The sequence below is a fragment of the Gymnoscopelus microlampas genome (genome assembly GCF_963454915.1).
Source record: "Gymnoscopelus microlampas genome assembly, chromosome: 18".
NCBI classification, from domain to species: Eukaryota; Metazoa; Chordata; class Actinopteri; order Myctophiformes; family Myctophidae; genus Gymnoscopelus; species Gymnoscopelus microlampas.
Window position 1 is genome coordinate 50106722 of NC_139955.1, and position 20413 is coordinate 50127134.

At 40.2% G+C, this 20413-nt stretch overlaps 1 protein-coding gene across 2 annotated transcripts in view; it reads left to right on the plus strand.

Annotated features, from left to right (window-relative positions):
* Nucleotides 1-20413, plus strand: part of ints10 (integrator complex subunit 10) — a 79697-nt gene that overhangs the window by 37201 nt on the left and 22083 nt on the right. Inside the window, exons 15-19 of one of the 2 annotated variants that reach the window (XR_014602823.1) lie at nucleotides 7980-8091; nucleotides 9139-9218; nucleotides 9314-9476; nucleotides 9932-10025; nucleotides 12892-13259. Coding sequence is in view for 1 of the 2 variants with exons in the window: in XM_084085599.1 (XP_083941725.1) it covers nucleotides 7980-8091; nucleotides 9139-9218; nucleotides 9314-9476; nucleotides 9932-10025; nucleotides 12892-13048 (606 nt within the window). In the remaining variant the exon portion in view is untranslated. Of the gene's footprint in view, nucleotides 1-7979; nucleotides 8092-9138; nucleotides 9219-9313; nucleotides 9477-9931; nucleotides 10026-12891; nucleotides 13296-20413 lie in introns of those variants that run through there. The other variant, XM_084085599.1, reaches the window with a different exon arrangement.

Sequence of the window (20413 nt, forward strand, 5' to 3'; positions counted from 1 at the left end):
TTAAAGTGTTCATAAGGGCTTAGTGTCATAGTTGTATGTATACAGTATATAGGTTTAATTAAAGTGTTCATAATGGCTTAGTGTCATAGTTGTATGTATACAGTATATAGGTTTAATTAAAGTGTTCATAATGGCTTAGTGTCATAGTTGTATGTATACAGTATGTAGGTTTAATTAAAGTGTTCATAATGGCTTAGTGTCATAGTTGTATGTATACAGTATATAGGTTTAATTAAAGTGTTCATAATGGCTTAGTGTCATAGTTGTATGTATACAGTATATAGGTTTAATTAAAGTGTTCATAAGGGCTTAGTGTCATAGTTGTATGTATACAGTATATAGGTTTAATTAAAGTGTTCATAAGGGCTTAGTGTCATAGTTGTATGTATACAGTATATAGGTTTAATTAAAGTGTTCATAATGGCTTAGTGTCATAGTTGTATGTATACAGTATATAGGTTTAATTAAAGTGTTCATAATGGCTTAGTGTCATAGTTGTATGTATACAGTATGTAGGTTTAATTAAAGTGTTCATAATGGCTTAGTGTCATAGTTGTATGTATACAGTATATAGGTTTAATTAAAGTGTTCATAATGGCTTAGTGTCATAGTTGTAATTATACAGTATATAGGTTTAATTAAAGTGTTCATAATGGCTTAGTGTCATAGTTGTATGTATACAGTATATAGGTTTAATTAAAGTGTTCATAATGGCTTAGTGTCATAGTTGTATGTATACAGTATATAGGTTTAATTAAAGTGTTCATAAGGGCTTAGTGTCATAGTTGTATGTATACAGTATGTAGGTTTAATTAAAGTGTTCATAAGGGCTTAGTGTCATAGTTGTATGTATACAGTATATAGGTTTAATTAAAGTGTTCATAATGGCTTAGTGTCATAGTTGTATGTATACAGTATATAGGTTTAATTAAAGTGTTCATAATGGCTTAGTGTCATAGTTGTATGTATACAGTATGTAGGTTTAATTAAAGTGTTCATAATGGCTTAGTGTCATAGTTGTATGTATACAGTATATAGGTTTAATTAAAGTGTTCATAATGGCTTAGTGTCATAGTTGTATGTATACAGTATATAGGTTTAATTAAAGTGTTCATAAGGGCTTAGTGTCATAGTTGTATGTATACAGTATATAGGTTTAATTAAAGTGTTCATAAGGGCTTAGTGTCATAGTTGTATGTATACAGTATGTAGGTTTAATTAAAGTGTTCATAATGGCTTAGTGTCATAGTTGTATGTATACAGTATGTAGGTTTAATTAAAGTGTTCATAAGGGCTTAGTGTCATAGTTGTATGTATACAGTATATAGGTTTAATTAAAGTGTTCATAAGGGCTTAGTGTCATAGTTGTATGTATACAGTATATAGGTTTAATTAAAGTGTTCATAAGGGCTTAGTGTCATAGTTGTATGTATACAGTATATAGGTTTAATTAAAGTGTTCATAATGGCTTAGTGTCATAGTTGTATGTATACAGTATATAGGTTTAATTAAAGTGTTCATAATGGCTTAGTGTCATAGTTGTATGTATACAGTATATAGGTTTAATTAAAGTGTTCATAATGGCTTAGTGTCATAGTTGTATGTATACAGTATGTAGGTTTAATTAAAGTGTTCATAATGGCTTAGTGTCATAGTTGTATGTATACAGTATATAGGTTTAATTAAAGTGTTCATAATGGCTTAGTGTCATAGTTGTAATTATACAGTATATAGGTTTAATTAAAGTGTTCATAATGGCTTAGTGTCATAGTTGTATGTATACAGTATATAGGTTTAATTAAAGTGTTCATAATGGCTTAGTGTCATAGTTGTATGTATACAGTATATAGGTTTAATTAAAGTGTTCATAAGGGCTTAGTGTCATAGTTGTATGTATACAGTATGTAGGTTTAATTAAAGTGTTCATAAGGGCTTAGTGTCATAGTTGTATGTATACAGTATATAGGTTTAATTAAAGTGTTCATAATGGCTTAGTGTCATAGTTGTATGTATACAGTATATAGGTTTAATTAAAGTGTTCATAAGGGCTTAGTGTCATAGTTGTATGTATACAGTATATAGGTTTAATTAAAGTGTTCATAATGGCTTAGTGTCATAGTTGTATGTATACAGTATATAGGTTTAATTAAAGTGTTCATAAGGGCTTAGTGTCATAGTTGTATGTATACAGTATATAGGTTTAATTAAAGTGTTCATAAGGGCTTAGTGTCATAGTTGTATGTATACAGTATATAGGTTTAATTAAAGTGTTCATAATGGCTTAGTGTCATAGTTGTATGTATACAGTATATAGGTTTAATTAAAGTGTTCATAAGGGCTTAGTGTCATAGTTGTATGTATACAGTATATAGGTTTAATTAAAGTGTTCATAAGGGCTTAGTGTCATAGTTGTATGTATACAGTATATAGGTTTAATTAAAGTGTTCATAAGGGCTTAGTGTCATAGTTGTATGTATACAGTATATAGGTTTAATTAAAGTGTTCATAAGGGCTTAGTGTCATAGTTGTATGTATACAGTATGTAGGTTTAATTAAAGTGTTCATAAGGGCTTAGTGTCATAGTTGTATGTATACAGTATATAGGTTTAATTAAAGTGTTCATAATGGCTTAGTGTCATAGTTGTATGTATACAGTATATAGGTTTAATTAAAGTGTTCATAATGGCTTAGTGTCATAGTTGTATGTATACAGTATATAGGTTTAATTAAAGTGTTCATAAGGGCTTAGTGTCATAGTTGTATGTATACAGTATATAGGTTTAATTAAAGTGTTCATAAGGGCTTAGTGTCATAGTTGTATGTATACAGTATATAGGTTTAATTAAAGTGTTCATAATGGCTTAGTGTCATAGTTGTATGTATACAGTATGTAGGTTTAATTAAAGTGTTCATAATGGCTTAGTGTCATAGTTGTATGTATACAGTATATAGGTTTAATTAAAGTGTTCATAATGGCTTAGTGTCACAGTTGTATGTATACAGTATGTAGGTTTAATTAAAGTGTTCATAAGGGCTTAGTGTCATAGTTGTATGTATACAGTATATAGGTTTAATTAAAGTGTTCATAATGGCTTAGTGTCATAGTTGTATGTATACAGTATATAGGTTTAATTAAAGTGTTCATAAGGGCTTAGTGTCATAGTTGTATGTATACAGTATGTAGGTTTAATTAAAGTGTTCATAAGGGCTTAGTGTCATAGTTGTATGTATACAGTATATAGGTTTAATTAAAGTGTTCATAATGGCTTAGTGTCATAGTTGCGTGGTCGTGCGGACAAGTTCAACATCGTCTCTGGTCTAAAGAAAACAGATGTCGGTGTCACATCGCCTTGACAGTTAACTTCAGACAAAATTCAAGCGTCATGTAAAAATTCAGTGCAAGTTGTGCAAAAACATTAGTGTAAAAACGTATAGCATACTATATGCTTTAGATCACGTATATAGCCTTTAGAGTTTAGACCACTGAAAACAAGAGGTTGAATTAGCCTACAGTTACAGGACTGAATATAGAACATTAACGAACATAAAGTAAAAAAAGGTTTAGCATCCTATTGTAAAGTAAACATAGTCACCAAACGTATTTGACATGCTATTAATTTAGTGCAATACAGTTCTCCCCGTGTCTCCTAGGGTAGTTAATACCCTCACAAAAAACATGTAGTAATCCTGGTCACTATACTGCCTCCCCCTGGTCAGCCAGGGCGCCTGATGGAGGGGAAGGGAACTGGTTGGAATAACGTGTTCCTTCCACGCACTACGTCCAACCAGGGAAACTCCCCCCTGTCAGGTGACAAGAAGGTCAGTTGGCTCTCATGCATTGAAGGAGGCATGAGCTCGGCCCTGGCCTCCCTAGGCTGGTGGGGGGAATGTAGTGCCCAGGATCACTTAGCAAATTGGCACCGGGTGAAAAAAAGGGTTACAAAATCGTGGGATAAAAATTATAAGAAAAAAAAAAAAAATGTAGTGCAAAGTACTGTATTGCAAAAATTAGACTTAACTAGACCATACCTGTAGGGGGATATGAGCACCCAACGTGTGCAGTTTGGCTTATGCGCTGAGAACAGACAGTTTGTACTGTGTAGTGTGTACACACACACGCACAGAACACACACAAACACCCGCGCATATACAGATCTAAGAGGCGGAGCCGTGCCTCCCCAACGTGCATGCGCGAACACACAGGCGCGAGCCGTCGCGAGCGAGCGTGCACGCAAGCACACACACACGTGAAAGTAATGGCTTAGCAAGTGAAAGAAAGATCAAAAATAATTACCTGTTGCTGCTGCTGCTGCAGCTGCTCGAGCCACACGATGTCGCGTGGCATTGCGTGTGCGTTTGGCCAGCATTGTTTTTTTGCGTGGTCCCATGGCTGCGTGCAAAGTTGTGTGTAGTAAAGTTTGTGTGTCGCGAGCGAGCGCGCGCACCACACACACACACACACACACACACACACACACACACACACACACACATACACACACACACCACGGAGCTGTGTGTCGCGAGCGAGCGCACGCACCAAACACACACGGCAACAGCGCGACATTAAAATGCGAATAAACAGCTGAGATTTAGTGATATCGAAAAACGGGCTTCGCAGTCCGACGCGCATTGTAATGGTGAATGGCTGTGTGCAATTTGAGAGCAATAGCTCCAGGCACTGAGGAGAACCGGGCAGGAAAATGTTTGGGCTCACAGGTTGGGCTTGACAGGTTTGGTCTCAGAGGTTACTAGAATTATAGGAGCATAGACCAGTTTGTTCTCAAACTTTTTCATGTCAAGGACCCCTAAATTGACACTTATTAGCCCGCGGACCCCCATTTCAAAAGATATGTACGGCTCTAGCAGTGATTCTCAACCATTTTAATTTCAAAGACCCCCAGTTTGACATGCATTAGGGCTACGGACCCCCATTTAAATGGCATTTCTATCACTTGAATGGCCCTAGAATGGTAGCCACACAGCAGGGTCCTTTTCACAGCTTCTGTTCCTGTCATTCAACAACTGATACAACGGTCTATTGCCACATTATTCTCTGTGTCAGCAAATAATCTGTCCTGTGATACTATACATGGTCATTGCTAATTTAACCAGTCAGCTCTATGGTACTGTTACTTAGTATAGCCCTATAGTCTAACTTTATTCTAATACATAGAGGTTTAGACTCACAGCAGGGGTCTTTAACTACAGCTGTCAATCTAACAGCTGATCTGGATCTTCCATGCTATTCACTGTGTCAGTATACATTTGTCCTATTTGTGTAACTGTGTATGTGTCTCTCTTATAATTAGTACATGCCTTATATGACTATGTAGGATAGCATCTTTGGTAAATGGTCTACTATAAGAACTGTGTAAGATGGGTGTTTGGGAGGCTTGTGCCCCGAATGGGCTGTTGGTCAGGCCAGGAGGCCTGGTTCTACCGATCTGTGTATGCTGTCTGCTCTGCTGAGATCTTCCAAATAAATGACCTTAAAACTTCACCCGAATGGAATATTATTATTAATAATATTGCTATAACATTTGGCGACGAGGATGGGATTCATATTTCATCATCATAAACATAATTATGATTATGGATACTGGATCAAAAGAACTTAAGGGTGAAGGACTTTTTGGGAAGAAGATTTTCTAAAAGCGTATCCGGACCAGATCCAGACGATGGAGGACAAAGAGGAGACCGCCACAGAAGCAAGCGATGCGGAATCAACTTCTGATGATCTTCTTCAACAAACTACACGATTGGAACCTCGCAGATAAATCTATTCTGTGATGACATCAAGGGAACAGCTTCAAGCCGCAGAGGGAAGTAGCAGAGCTGCAGCCATGAGAGCAGCACCAACAACATCAACGATGACACCATGTAACAGCGGAGGTGACGAAATCGACACCTGGTCAAACACCAAGAGACTTTGCCACAGCAGGAGGACTTAGCCACAGAAAGACATGCTGCATTTGAGAGCCACTGAATTTGAGAACCACTAGCCGAGTGGAGCTTGCTGTCAGAGACATAGCTGTCAGAGACATAACCAAATGGACCCGTACGCCAAGTGAAGATGGAGGAAAGAGCCATGAAGACTGGAAAACTATATTCGATAACTAATGTGTCAAATATTTGTTCGTACTGCCTAATCTCTGTTAAATCAACGTCTAGAAGGGTGAGAATCAATTATGGTGTGAGTCCATTCAGAGTGACATCTGAAAAATAACTGTACAGGAACTGTACATAGTCCGTGGAAGACGGAGAGTCCGAGGTGTGAGTCCTTCCAGAAATGGTAAACAACTGTACTTAAATAGTGCATAGAATTGGTAAATGCCCTCAGCCTTGAGAAACAGAGATTTAAGGTACAAACAGAGATAGATTTGACATTATACTAAATTTTAGAAGCTCTCAAAACCCTCAAACCTAAACAAGTAGATCTACTTTGGATATTATTATTACGGCAGAGTCAGTGATGCCTTCTGTGTCAGGCAATTATGCATCAGTTATAAGTCGCACGTCCTGCTCCTGATATTTTTGTCTGATTGATCATACAGTAAATGGTTGAGAAAATATAGCTTTGTCATTCTAAAAATCCCCTGTCTGTTGTATATGAATATGATTATTAATTTACAAAAACAAAAAACTCTGGAATTGTAATGGCTATTTCAGAATGCCAAACTGTTCTAAATCACATATGTATCTATATGTATTTCGGCCCTAGAATGGTAGCCACACAGCAGGGTCCTTTTCACAGCTTCTGTTCCTGTCATTCAACAACTGATACAACGGTCTATTTCCACATTATTCTCTGTGTCAGCAAATAATCTGTCCTGTGATACTATACATGGTCATTGCTAATTTAACCAGTCAGCTCTATGGTACTGTTACTTAGTATAGCCCTATAGTCTAACTTTATTCTAATACATAGAGGTTTAGACTCACAGCAGGGGTCTTTAACTACAGCTGTCAATCTAACAGCTGATCTGGATCTTCCATGCTATTCACTGTGTCAGTATACATTTGTCCTATTTGTGTAACTGTGTATGTGTCTCTCTTATAATTAGTACATGCCTTATATGACTATGTAGGATAGCATCTTTGGTAAATGGTCTACTATAAGAACTGTGTAAGATGGGTGTTTGGGAGGCTTGTGCCCCGAATGGGCTGTTGGTCAGGCCAGGAGGCCTGGCTCTACCGATCTGTGTATGCTGTCTGCTCTGCTGAGATCTTCCAAATAAATGACCTTAAAACTTCACCCGAATGGAATATTATTATTAATAATATTGCTGTAACAAGACCCATAAGGGTCCATTTGGTGCCTAATCTATCATTTAGCTGGGGACCCCCTGGAACTCCCTCAAGGATCCCTGAGGGTCCCCGGACCCCACTTTGAGAACCAATGGGATAGACTACAAGAAAACAAGAGGTCAGCCTGAATAAACAAAATAATAACTGACAACGTCATATTTCACAAGTTAACACATTGAGTGCCAGAGGTTTTTTAAAACAGGGTACAGCCAGTGCCAGCGTTTTTAACAATTTTTCTACCTTTTTTGCTACCTTTGCTCCCTGGTAAGACCATAGAGGTATAATATAACCTCTAATATAAGGGTAAGACAGCCTCGGGGCTGACTTGAGAACGGGCGGAATCACCTACAAAAAAACATGAATGAATCTGACTGCTAGGTATTGTCCTAAATGGGGGCACGGTGCCGCAGTCTGTAGCGCTGTCGCCTCACAGCTAGAAGGTCCTGGGATCGATTCCCGCCGGGGACGCTGTGGGCGCTGGGGCCGTGTCTTCTCCTCCGTGTCATCAGTGCCCATACCCTACCATTGCATGTATTGTATTGATGTATTGATTAGATGTGTCATTGATAGATGTATTGATTAGATGTGTCATTGATCAGATGTATTGATTAGATGTGTCATTGATAGATGTATTGATCAGATGTATTGATTAGATGTGTCATTGATAGATGGCCTGTGAGAAGGTGCTGGATGTGGTCGCCTCTCTGGTTCCTCCAAACCAGGATCTCCTGAAGAGCTCAGAGGAGCAGAGCAGCAGGGTTAAAAATAAACCCCGGAAAGGTGAGACATCTTTTCATATCTTTTTATAGAAACTCACTGATCATCATCATTCATGTACTAAAGGATGTACGTTTGACAACGTTGACATTGTGGCCCATATCTGATTATTTGCATGTTCAGATGGACTGGTAGTAATGTTCAGTAGGTTTATCTTACACATGGTAGTAATGTTCAGTAGGTTTATATTACACATGGTAGTAATGTTCAGTAGGTTTATCTTACACATGGTAGTGATGTTCAGTAGGGTTTATCTTACACATGGTCAGATGGACTGGTAGTAATGTTCAGTAGGGTTTATCTTACACATGGTCAGATGGACTGAAATATCTAAAAATATCTTGTTCCAGGGAGTTCCAGCAGCAAAGATTTGAGTTACAAATGTTCGCTTTATAAAAATATAATATTCAAAGATTTGCACTAACTAACTAATAAACTAACTAACTAATAAACTAACTAACTAATAAACTAACTAACTAATAAACGAACTAAAACGCATATAGATAAGAATACAAGAACGCTCGCCCCAAAACAAGGTCGCCCCGGGTCAATTCCGGCGACCTGGGAACGGTGACCCCCAGGTATTCCTGACCTTAACCTCAGTAAACCAATACAAGAACCGCTGGTACTGACCCGGGTCAGTCATTACCATAGATAATTACTGTACATTATGCAGTCATTACCATAGATAATTACTGTACATTATGCAGTCATTACCATAGATAATTACTGTACATTATGCAGTCATTACCATAGATAATTACTGTACATTATGCAGTCATTACCATAGATAATTACTGTACATTATGCAGTCATTACCATAGATAATTACTGTACATTATGCAGTCATTACCATAGACATTCATTGAAGGATAAGTTTGAATAATACATGTGATTTTTAATTAATTCTAGATAAGTGGATGTATTTTAATTACTAGACCAACTAATGTTTGTAAATCATTTATAGGTAAACAGATGTGTGTATTAATCACTTCTAGGTTTCCAGATGTTTATAAATCATTTAAACAGATGTTTATAAATCATTTCCAGGTCATGACCTTCGCCTGCTCCCCTGCACGAGTAAAGCTGTCCTGCCGTTCTGTCTACAGCTGATGTTGGCCTGTTTTAAGGTCAGTTAATAATAATAATAATAATAATAATAATACCTATTCCTTTAAAGGTTACTTTAACCCTTACCCCTCCCCTCATCTTTCTGTCCAATCAGCCGCGAGCCTTTACAGACACCCGTGACGACCTGTCCCTAGGTCATGTGATCGTGCTCCTGCAACACGATTGGCCGCAGGGCGAGGCGCTGTTCCTGAAGGCGGTGGAGAAGATCTGCCAGCAGGGAGGCTTCCAGTACGAGAACTTCTTCAACTACGTCACCAGTATCCTTTCACCTTTAACCTTTCATCTTTTAACCTTTTACTTCAACCTGAATTTAATTAAAGGACTACAAAAATGGAGGTTTCACATTATGCCTTTAATTAAAAGACTACAAACATTATGCCTTTAATTAAAAGACTACAAACATTATGCCTTTAATTAAAAGACTACAAACATTATGCCTTTAATTAAAAGACTACAAACATTATGCCTTTAATTAAAAAAACTACAGAAATAGAGGTTTCACATTATGCCTTTAATTAAAAGACTACCAACATTATGCCTTTAATTAAAAAACTACAGAAATAGAGGTTTCACATTATGCCTTTAATTAAAAGACTACCAACATTATGCCTTTAATTAAAAGACTACAGAAATGGAGGTTTCACATTATGCCTTTAATTAAAAGACTACAAACATGGAGGCTTGGTGTTATGACTTTAACAAAGGTCTTCAGACATCGACATGCTGGAAGAGTTCGCCTACCTGCGCACTCCAGAAGGGGGGCGGATCCAGCTGGAACTTTTGCCCAATCAAGGAATGCTGATCAAGTAAGCCCCTCCCATTTCAGAGCTGTTCTGTCAGCATGTTGTCTTTGTATTATTAAGCAGAATGTGTTGTTTTGTGTAGTTTTAGAGTCGTGTGTCTTTACAGCTGTGATAGGCTCTATGCAAAGCAGCCATATTGTAAAGAAATTGGGCCTCTTACTTACTTCCTTCACAGTTCTTACCAATGATACTAATGAAGGCTCTGTTCCATTTGGTGTAGAACAGTGGTTCTAATGAAGGCTCTGTTCCATTTAGTGTAACACAGTGGTTCTAATGAAGGCTCTGTTCCATTTAGTGTAACACAGTGGTTCTAATGAAGGCTCTGTTCCATTTAGTGTAGCACAGTGGTTCTAATGAAGGCTCTGTTCCATTTAGTGTAACACAGTGGTTCTAATGAAGGCTCTGTTCCATTTAGTGTAACACAGTGGTTCTAATGAAGGCTCTAGTGGTTCTCAAACCTTTTAATTGAAAGGACCCCATACACATGGTTTCATGTGTACACTCTCAGAGTTACACACCTGTAAGGGTCCATTTGGAAGTCCCTCAAGGACCCATGAGGGTCCCTGGACCACACTTTGAGACCCACTGGTGTAGCAGAGTGTTTCCAGTGAGTCGACTCTGTTTGACCAGAATGGAACAGAGCCTTCATTAGTATCATTGTAACAACCTGTGAAGGAAGTAAGGAAGTAAGGAAGAGGCCCAGTTTCTTTACAATATGTCTGCTGTAGTGTACACTAAACTAAACATGACCTGTTCTTTAATAGTAATATGAACTGTAAGATAAAACAGGCTCATGGTACAAAATCAGCGTCTGATCTCTCTTTCTGTCATTACTGTAGAAGTTAAAGGTGCAGTACGTGATATATTTCTTTTTTAAATGAAGTGTTAAATAGCTCTATATTGTGATAAAGTGTTTGTTCAGTAATAGGGTTCAGTAATAGGGGTCAAATAGACAGTGTGTTCAGTAATAAGGCTCTGTCTGTCTCAAGCTCTACAGAAAATACATTTTCATGTCTGGATACACATTTCAGTGAATCAGGAGAGAGAATTTGATGAATTGTTTGATTATTTTATTAGGTAAAACATGTAAAACAGCACAGTTACATTTATATATATATATAAATACTTTGTCTAACAGGTCCGTTCATCTTGTTTCCATTGAGGGCCTTGTATTCAATTCATAGACATATATAGTGGCACCACAGTTCAAATATCAATACAAAAAAAACAGAAAGAAATAGTTTTTAACATAAATCTTCTCCTCTAGGGGTCCCTGGCACAAAGCATTCAGATGAGGGGTCCTTGGCTTTGTTTTATCGGGTCTTATTGGGTTAACTTGCACTGCACCTTTAAGACGCCTGATTGCATCACTGTCTGACTGTCAGTCTGAATGTCCGTGTCCTATAGGAGCCCTAGCCCCGCCCTGGGGGCGGAGTTAAACACCCTTCTGCTACAAGGGGTGCAGACGATGGACAGGTACCCCGCCCACCCAGGCCCCTCCCCCTCTTCATGTCATGTTCACATCGACAGACGTTCGCTGTCCTTTGATTTCCTGTCAGGATGTTTGAGCCGTTAGACGTTCTTATTATTATTCATTTCACGTCTTCATTTCATTTGTGGAAAATGTTTTATGTCCTTTTGATTCGGACGATTCTCCTTCAGAAAAGCGTTTCAAGGGGCGTGTCCACAGAAAGGAAGGCTTTGGATTGGATGTCATGTCCACAGTCACTTTAACCACTCCCACAATGTTGGAACCTGTCATCCGTGTTATTAGCACAACTAGCCTAGCTGAAGCGCTAACGGGAACGCTCGCCCCAAAACACTGTGGCCCCAAAACACTGTGGCCCCCAGCGAGGCGGACCACTTAGTGAGAGCAGACTACAACCCCTAATATTACGTTAGGAAGTAGTTTGGCAAAAAAACTGTTACAACGACGGAAGCGCTGTGTCTGAAACGGACTTGAGCCACCAGAGGCAACGTTGAGCGAGCCGAATCGGTCCCCTCCCTAGTAGTTTCTGAGGACACGCCCCCTAAAGCAGCAGGTTGTTTTATTAATTTTATTATTTCATGTTATCTGTGTCTTATTCTTTCTATCAGCAGTTATGGACTGTATGTCTTCTATCAGGAGATAAACTCTTAAAAAAAGTTCTGAAACTTTATTTTGGTCGATTATTTCTCCCCAATCAGTAATACCAATTTGTATTGTATTTTATATCATTGAAAAGCCTGATTAGTCATCTTTACAATGTGGTATAAATTATGCATTCGTGGAATGAGCAACACAGCTAACAGCCCCTCAAAAATGTGCCAAAATCCCCTGCTATATTCTTCTGTTGGTATTCACTCTCGTTTTGAGCTTCAAGTGATGGCAGGTGTGTGTCAGTCACAGGTGTGTGTCAGTCACAGGTGTGTGTCAGTCAGTCACAGGTGTGTGTCAGTCAGTCAGTCACAGGTGTGTGTCAGTCAGTCACAGGTGTGTGTCAGTCAGTCACAGGTGTGTGTCAGTCAGTCACAGGTGTGTGTCAGTCAGTCACAGGTGTGTGTCAGTCACATGTGTGTGTCAGTCAGTCAGTCACAGGTGTGTGTCAGTCACAGGTGTGTGTCAGTCAGTCAGTCACAGGTGTGTGTCAGTCACAGGTGTGTCAGTCAGTCACAGGTGTGTGTCAGTCAGTCACAGGTGTGTGTCAGTCAGTCACAGGTGTGTGTCAGTCAGTCAGTCACAGGTGTGTGTCAGTCAAGTCAGTCACAGGTGTGTCAGTCAGTCACAGGTGTGAAATAATCGACCAAATTAAAGTAACCAAACTCTTTTCTTAGGAGTGCATGAACGGCTGATATAAACAGTATAATGATGGATGTGTTTATATTTCAGACATCACACGGTGACGCGTGGCATCACCAAGGGCGTGAAGGAGGACTTCCGATTGGCCATGGAGCGCCAGGTGTCTCGCTGTGCAGAAAACCTCTTCAACGTTCTGCACCGATTCTGCCTCAATGAGAAGATCATCATTGTCCAATCCCTGCCCTGAGTACTGATGACAACATTACCATCAACCAATCCCTGTCCTGACACCTGACCCACTGACCTTTAAAAATAAATAAGTACAAAAACATTTGACAAAGATGATGAATCAGTGAATAATATTTATGTAATCTAACTAGCAGCCCTGACAGACTGTTATGACCATTCTCTAGCATCCCGTCTTAAAGGTGATGTAAGTGATATTTATTTGTTAAAAGGTTAAAGCCTTATATTGTGATGGTAATAATGGTTTGAGCGTGGCTCAAGAGATGACTCAGGGGTTTATAAACCAAAGGTTCTGGGTTCAAAGCTCCCAAAGAGCATTTTTCACTTTCCATCTAAATTGTAAAAGGTGAGTTAAGTATTACATTCCCAATTGCATCTTCTATGCCAGCGTGGCACAATAGATGAACCAGAGGTTAATAAACCAAAGGTTCTGGGTTCAAAGCTCAACTAATACAAAAGACCACTCAAACAACTAATACAAAATATCTCAAACAACAATCAATACAAAACTTCAAAGTGCCTCAATAAAAAAACATAAAACAGTGGTTAAAAAAACTAACAAATAAGTCACTTATAATACTAACAATGTCAATAAAATACAACAAAAATTGCTTTGCTTAGTATGTAAATTTATTAAGCTCCTCCCACTGGAGGTGGGCTTTACCCATGCTCCTCCCCCTCCTACCGGAGCTAAAAGAGGGCGTGAGGAGGGAGGCGGGCTGATTCCACGCTCCTCGCCTTAAAAAGAGCAAAGATAGAGATTTACCAGGACCAAGATTCAAACCCCCAACCTTCCGCATACAAGGCCTCTCCTTCTGTCTTGCGCCACCAGGCTTTTCACACTAATTAGAAACTCGAGGTAATATTTGAAGTTTAAGGGAGAGGTGGCAGGTGAAAAGTTGAAAGTCTAAACCAAACACCTCTCCCCCTGACAGAATGACTGAATCTACTAGATTCACTGATGATCAGGGTTCATTATGACACAACCTTTTTGAGTTTTAGGTTATTGTTAAAAAACATCTGTTGGAAAAAAAAAATCAACAGATGGTTGCAGAGCAAACAGAGGGATGTTTAATGTTATCAAAACACATATATTCGTTATTGTCATATCTTAAAGTCATTTATCAATGTCAGAAGACCAAAACTAGCAGTTTTAATCAACTAAGAGTGTGAACCTGGCTAAATAAGGGGAGGCATGCGTTAATCCGACAGACCTTTTCTCCGACTATGTGGCATCCGCGTGCGGTTAGGGTTAGGGTGCGGGTTTGGTTCGGGTTTACTGTTTAATGTCGGAGCACTGCGCTGTCGGAGGAATGCGCTGTCGGACTAACGTATTGCACCCCTAAATAAGAGCAATACACTTAAACACAGAATTGATTATGAATAGAAAGACAAAGGCTAATTAACTAATTGTTTATGAGTGAGTTAGACTGCAAAATCTGTAGTTGGATGTGTGTAAAGCAGTGGTTTTCAAAGTGGGGTCCAGGGGACCCTCATGGTTCCTTGAGGGGGTTTTAAATGGCCCTTTACATGTCTAACTCCGATTGTGTACAAATTGGAACCAAATGGACCCCTAATGGTCCATTTGTACACTCTCAGTGATATGGGGGTCATTGAAATTAAAATGTCTTAGAAGTAAGGAGTTGGATGATGGATGCATGCAAACCAAAAGACAAACAAGCCAAAATGTGAGAGGGGAGAATGAGAGACTCCAAAAGTAATGAAGTTCAGATACAAGGAGTTTTCTTTTTTTGTATTATGACAAAAACCAGGGAACACAATGAGCACGAGAAGAACTAGGAAAGCACTTGCAAGTTTCACTTGTAAAAGCACAAGAAGATAGTGTCAAGGAGACTAGATCAAACACTAAGAGACAACTACATAGACGGGTTTCATGTTTGTAAACATTGAGAGGATATGACCGCGCAGAGGAGGGGGTAAGCCTATGGGTGCGTTTGGAAATTACGCACCGGAGCACACTCGCCTATTAGTTTGTATTGGCCAGTGCGCTCACTGCCGCTCAGGGCTGTATTTTCGAACGCGCCTTTCCCCCAGGCATGCGCAGATTGCGCATTCTGCTCTGTGATGACGTCGCTCGGAAACCCGTCTATACAACAAACAGACTGGCAGTGAAGGGCAAACAGAAACACATTGGAGACACAGGTGCTTATCTATGGACAATCAACACACGATTGGCTAGGGCTAAACAAGACACAGGTGAACAACATGTGCAAATGACAGGGTGAGACAAGACAAGACAAGACAGGTAGCAGCAAACAGGAAACCCTAGGACATCACTACAAAACAAAAGGTACACAATTGTAAATTGTAAATTAAAACTAGAACTAAGAAGATATACAGTATTTCTAAAATATGTAAAGAAACACAACTGTATTGTAAAACACCAAGTATAAACAAGAAACAAGGAACACAACAATAAAACACAACAGAGAGACAGAACACGACACGGATCATGACAACTGCTTTCAAGGCCTTGAGAGGTGTGTTTTTTCGGATTTAACTTTCGTTTCGGTAGTGACCCAATGGTGAATGTTATTGTTAAAAAACATCTGTTGGAAAAAAAAAATCAACAGATGGTTGCAGAGCAAACAGAGGGATGTTTAATGTTATCAAAACACATATATTCGTTATTGTCATATCTTAAAGTCATTTATCAATGTCAGAAGACCAAAACTAGCAGTTTTAATCAACTAAGAGTGTGAACCTGGCTAAATAAGGGGAGGCATGCGTTAATCCGACAGACCTTTTCTCCGACTATGTGGCATCCGCGTGCGGTTAGGGTTAGGGTGCGGGTTTGGTTCGGGTTTACTGTTTAATGTCGGAGCACTGCGCTGTCGGAGGAATGCGCTGTCGGACTAACGTATTGCACCCCTAAATAAGAGCAATACACTTAAACACAGAATTGATTATGAATAGAAAGACAAAGGCTAATTAACTAATTGTTTATGAGTGAGTTAGACTGCAAAATCTGTAGTTGGATGTGTGTAAAGCAGTGGTTTTCAAAGTGGGGTCCAGGGGACCCTCATGGTTCCTTGAGGGGGTTTTAAATGGCCCTTTACATGTCTAACTCCGATTGTGTACAAATTGGAACCAAATGGACCCCTAATGGTCCATTTGTACACTCTCAGTGATATGGGGGTCATTGAAATTAAAATGTCTTAGAAGTAAGGAGTTGGATGATGGATGCATGCAAACCAAAAGACAAACAAGCCAAAATGTGAGAGGGGAGAATGAGAGACTCCAAAAGTAATGAAGTTCAGATACAAGGAGTTTTCTTTTTTTGTATTATGACAAAAACCAGGGAACACAATGAGCACGAGAAGAACTAGGAAAGCACTTGCAAGTTTCACTTGTAAAAGCACAAGAAGATAGTGTCAAGGAGACTAGATCAAACACTAAGAGACAACTACATACAACAAACAGACTGGCAGTGAAGGGCAAACAGAAACACATTGGAGACACAGGTGCTTATCTATGGACAATCAACACACGATTGGCTAGGGCTAAACAAGACACAGGTGAACAACATGTGCAAATGACAGTGTGAGTGGTTGAACTTCAGAGGCACGTTTCTATACTCGTGTATATTCCTTGAGAGAAAAACTTCACAGGACTCCGTAGTAAAAATATTCACCAAAAGATTTATTCCAAACTCAAAAAGTGTTCTGGTTACAAAGTCATCTAAAAGCAAGTTCTCAAACAAAAGGATATACTACGGTCAAAAAACTGTGTCGCTCTGACCTTCTTTAAGCATCAACTGAATCTGCCCAGCACTACAAACACACACAGGTGATATAAATCCTAATCAGCACTGCCCTGGGCACACTCAGGTGTTAGCAAATGTCAATTAACTTCTCAGTTACACAACGTGAGCTCTCTACTTAAAGGGATATTTCACTTTCAGAAAAACTTTTGGTGATTTTATCATCTACTCAAGCCTTTGTGAGCCCCCCAGACAGTTTTTAAGTTGCTCGATTCAGTATTTAGATATTTGATTTTCATTTTATCAGACACGCCCCCTTCCTATACAAACCCATTGTAACTTCAAACTCCATTTTAACCATGTTAGATTCATCAAAAACACCCGTCCTTGGTTCTAGTGATTCACCCTGCCCTCCTAATGCGTGAGGGGGCCGTGTTTTTCCGAGATTTTTATTTATTTATTTTATTTTATTTTTTTATTGTATTTTATTTTTTTAATTTTCCAAAAAAAATATTAAAAATAAATGAAAAAAGTAATTGAAAAAACACGGCCCCCTCGCGTATTAGGGGGGCGGTAGCAGACGGGTGAACCAAGGACGGGTGTTTTTGATGAATCTAACATGTTAAAAAAAGAGTTTGAAGTTACAATGGGTTTATATAGAAAGGGGGCGTGTCTGATAAAATGAATATCTAATATCTAAATATTGAATCAAGCAACTTAAAAACTGTCTGCGGGGTTCACAAAAGCCTGAGTAGACGATACAATCACCAAAAGTTTTTTTGAAAGTGAAATATCCCTTTAAAGCTACAGTAACAGCATTGTTTTTAACCTACAGAAGCATCATGAATTAAACAAATTAAACGTATTTAACCCTTTTTAACTTAGCTTATTTAACAATCATACATTTCGATAAACATGAATTGTTTAGGCAAAAATACAAATCACAAAATAAGCAGTTATTAATATAATAAACACAATAAACGAACTTGGCTCCCACATACCGGCCCCTAATTGTACTCTTAACTGGAGGCAATTACATAACTAAATAAAACACAAGGAGCCAAAGACATTAAAGTCACTCTGTGTCTTCCTTTCTTCGTTGCTTGATTTACCGTTTACCTTTACTTGGCTGTGTGTGTGTAAGGGGGGGGGGGGGGGGGGCATTGTCTGTATGTAGGACCTTGAAAGCACTGCCTCACTCAGCCTCCTGGAGGAGGCAAATCTTCGTTATGGGCCTGTCGAGCGAACTGGTTTTCGTCTTTATACGGACCTGACGTACCAGTCCATACTTGTCTGGGATTGTCTGGATGATTCTTCCCATGACCCAGGAGTCGACGATCAACACAACGTCTCCAATGGCAAAGTTGCGAGATGGACGAGTCCACTTGTGGCGCTCTTGCAGCTGTGGAAGATATTCTCTTGTCCATCGCTTCCAGAATATGTCCGCCAAATACTGGACCTGTTTCCACCTCCTGCGTGCAAACAGATCCTGTCTATCGAACAGGCCTGGCGGTAGAAACGGCTTAGTCTTGAGGAGCAAGAGGTGGTTTGGCGTAAGCGCTTCCAAATCATTTGGGTCGCTAGACATCTTGGTTATACGCCGACTGTTGATGATGGCCTCTGCCTCACATAGCAGGGTGTGTAGGCCCTCCTCGTCGAGGGTCTGTAGCTTAAGAGTGGTGCTGAGGATCTTCCTGACAGACCTGATCAGTCTCTCCCAGACTCCTCCGTGGTGGGAGCCGGTGGGAGGATTAAACATCCACTGGATGCCACTCTGACGTAGAGTGTCCTCGATCGCTGAGCTATTCCACTCTGCAATGGCTCTCTTAAGTTCACGCTCAGCTCCAACGAAATTCGTTCCATTGTCTGAGCGTAGGATTTTCACCTGACCTCTTCTAGCTATGAAGCGGCGAAGAGCATGTATAAAGGAATCGGTATCCAGTGAAGACGCTACCTCTAGGTGTATTGCACGTACTGTCAAGCATGTAAAGATGACACCGTACCTTTTCACCATACTTCGTCCACGTTTTACTTCGAATGGGCCGAAGTAGTCCACTCCAGTGTTGGTGAATGGAGGCTCGTCCGGCAGGACTCTGTCTCTAGGAAGGTCAGCCATCTGCTGTTGTCCTGCAGCTCCATGTGAGCGTCTGCAAACATGGCACTTGGAAAGGATTCTCCTTATAGCAGAGTTTGCGCCAGGGATCCAATACTTTGATCGCAACTTGGAGAGCACATGATTGCGACCACTGTGGGCCAAGTTCTCATGGATCTCCCTGAGGATCAGGTTTGCGACATGAAGATTCTTGTCCAGGATTACTGGTTGCTTTGACTCCTCCGGCATAGCTGCCCTGCTGAGTCTTCCTCCTACTCTGAGGATGCCCTCTTGGAGGACTGGATTGAGTTTACAAAGGCTCTTCTCTTTACGCCTTCACCTCTTTGAAGTGCAGCAATTTCTTTGAAGAACGTCTTTTGTTGACAGTAGCGAAGGATCTCCTGCTCTGCTTCTGTAAGGTTCTCCACAGTGAGCTTAAGAGAGTCTGCTTTCAAGAGACTTGCCTTGAAGCTCTTCATCTCCCTCTGTACCTCAAGTGGAGAGAAAGTAGTATTCAACTCTTTCCTTTTACGCCCGAGGCTCATTAGAATGCTCTTGAGCTTAAGCATCCAAGCGACTGCCTTCTTAAGGCGAATCCAGGAAGAGTAATACTGCATGAACTCCAGCACAGCGTCTGTTTGATCTGTAACTGCAGTAGCACTGACCACAGCGTTCCTTACCTCTGGGTCCTCTGTGGTTAGGTCCCCAGGGTGGTCTAAGTTCTCGGGCCATTCTCCCATAGGCTTGGTGAGAAAGTCCGGCCCCTGTAACCAAGAGTGGGTTTGGATGAATTTCTCTGCCTTGAGTCCCCTTGATGCATAGTCTGCAGGGTTCAATGAAGTATTGACATATCTCCACTGACATGGTTTAGAGATCTTCAAGATGGTCTCCACTCTGTTTGCAACAAAAGTGCGGAATCTGCTTGTTCTATTTCTTATATACTTCAGCACGGTTGTGCTGTCCGTCCAGAACACGGACTCCTCGAGTTCCATCTGCAGTTCCGATTTCAACATCTTGTCCATACGAGCAGCCATGGTAGCTGCAGTGAGCTCCATGCGTGGAATTGTCATGGGCTTGAGTGGAGCCACTCTGGCCTTTCCCATGACAAATGCACAGTGGACCATGTTGTTGCTGTTCCTCTGTAGCATGTAGCTAACTGTCCCGTAACCTTCTTCGCTCGCGTCAGCGAAGTGGTGAAGCTGACAGAATACTGCCTCACCAAAGCCTGCAGGCTTGTAACACCTTGGGACTCTGATGTCCACCAGCTGGTGTAGCTCTGCTTTCCATGTAGACCATTCACGAGCTAACTCATCAGGTATCAGGTCATCCCAGCCTAACTTCCGTCTGCAGAGCTCTTGCAGGATTCCCTTGGCTGGTAGCACGACTGGTGCCAGGATACCCAATGGGTCGTAAACAGAACTCACTAAGGAAAGGAGGTTTCTCCTGGTAGGTACCTTGTCTGGTATGATGACCTTGAACCTGAAGCTGTCTGACTGGGTACACCAGTGGACTCCCAAAGCCCTTTCAATGGGAAGCGCATCACGATCCAG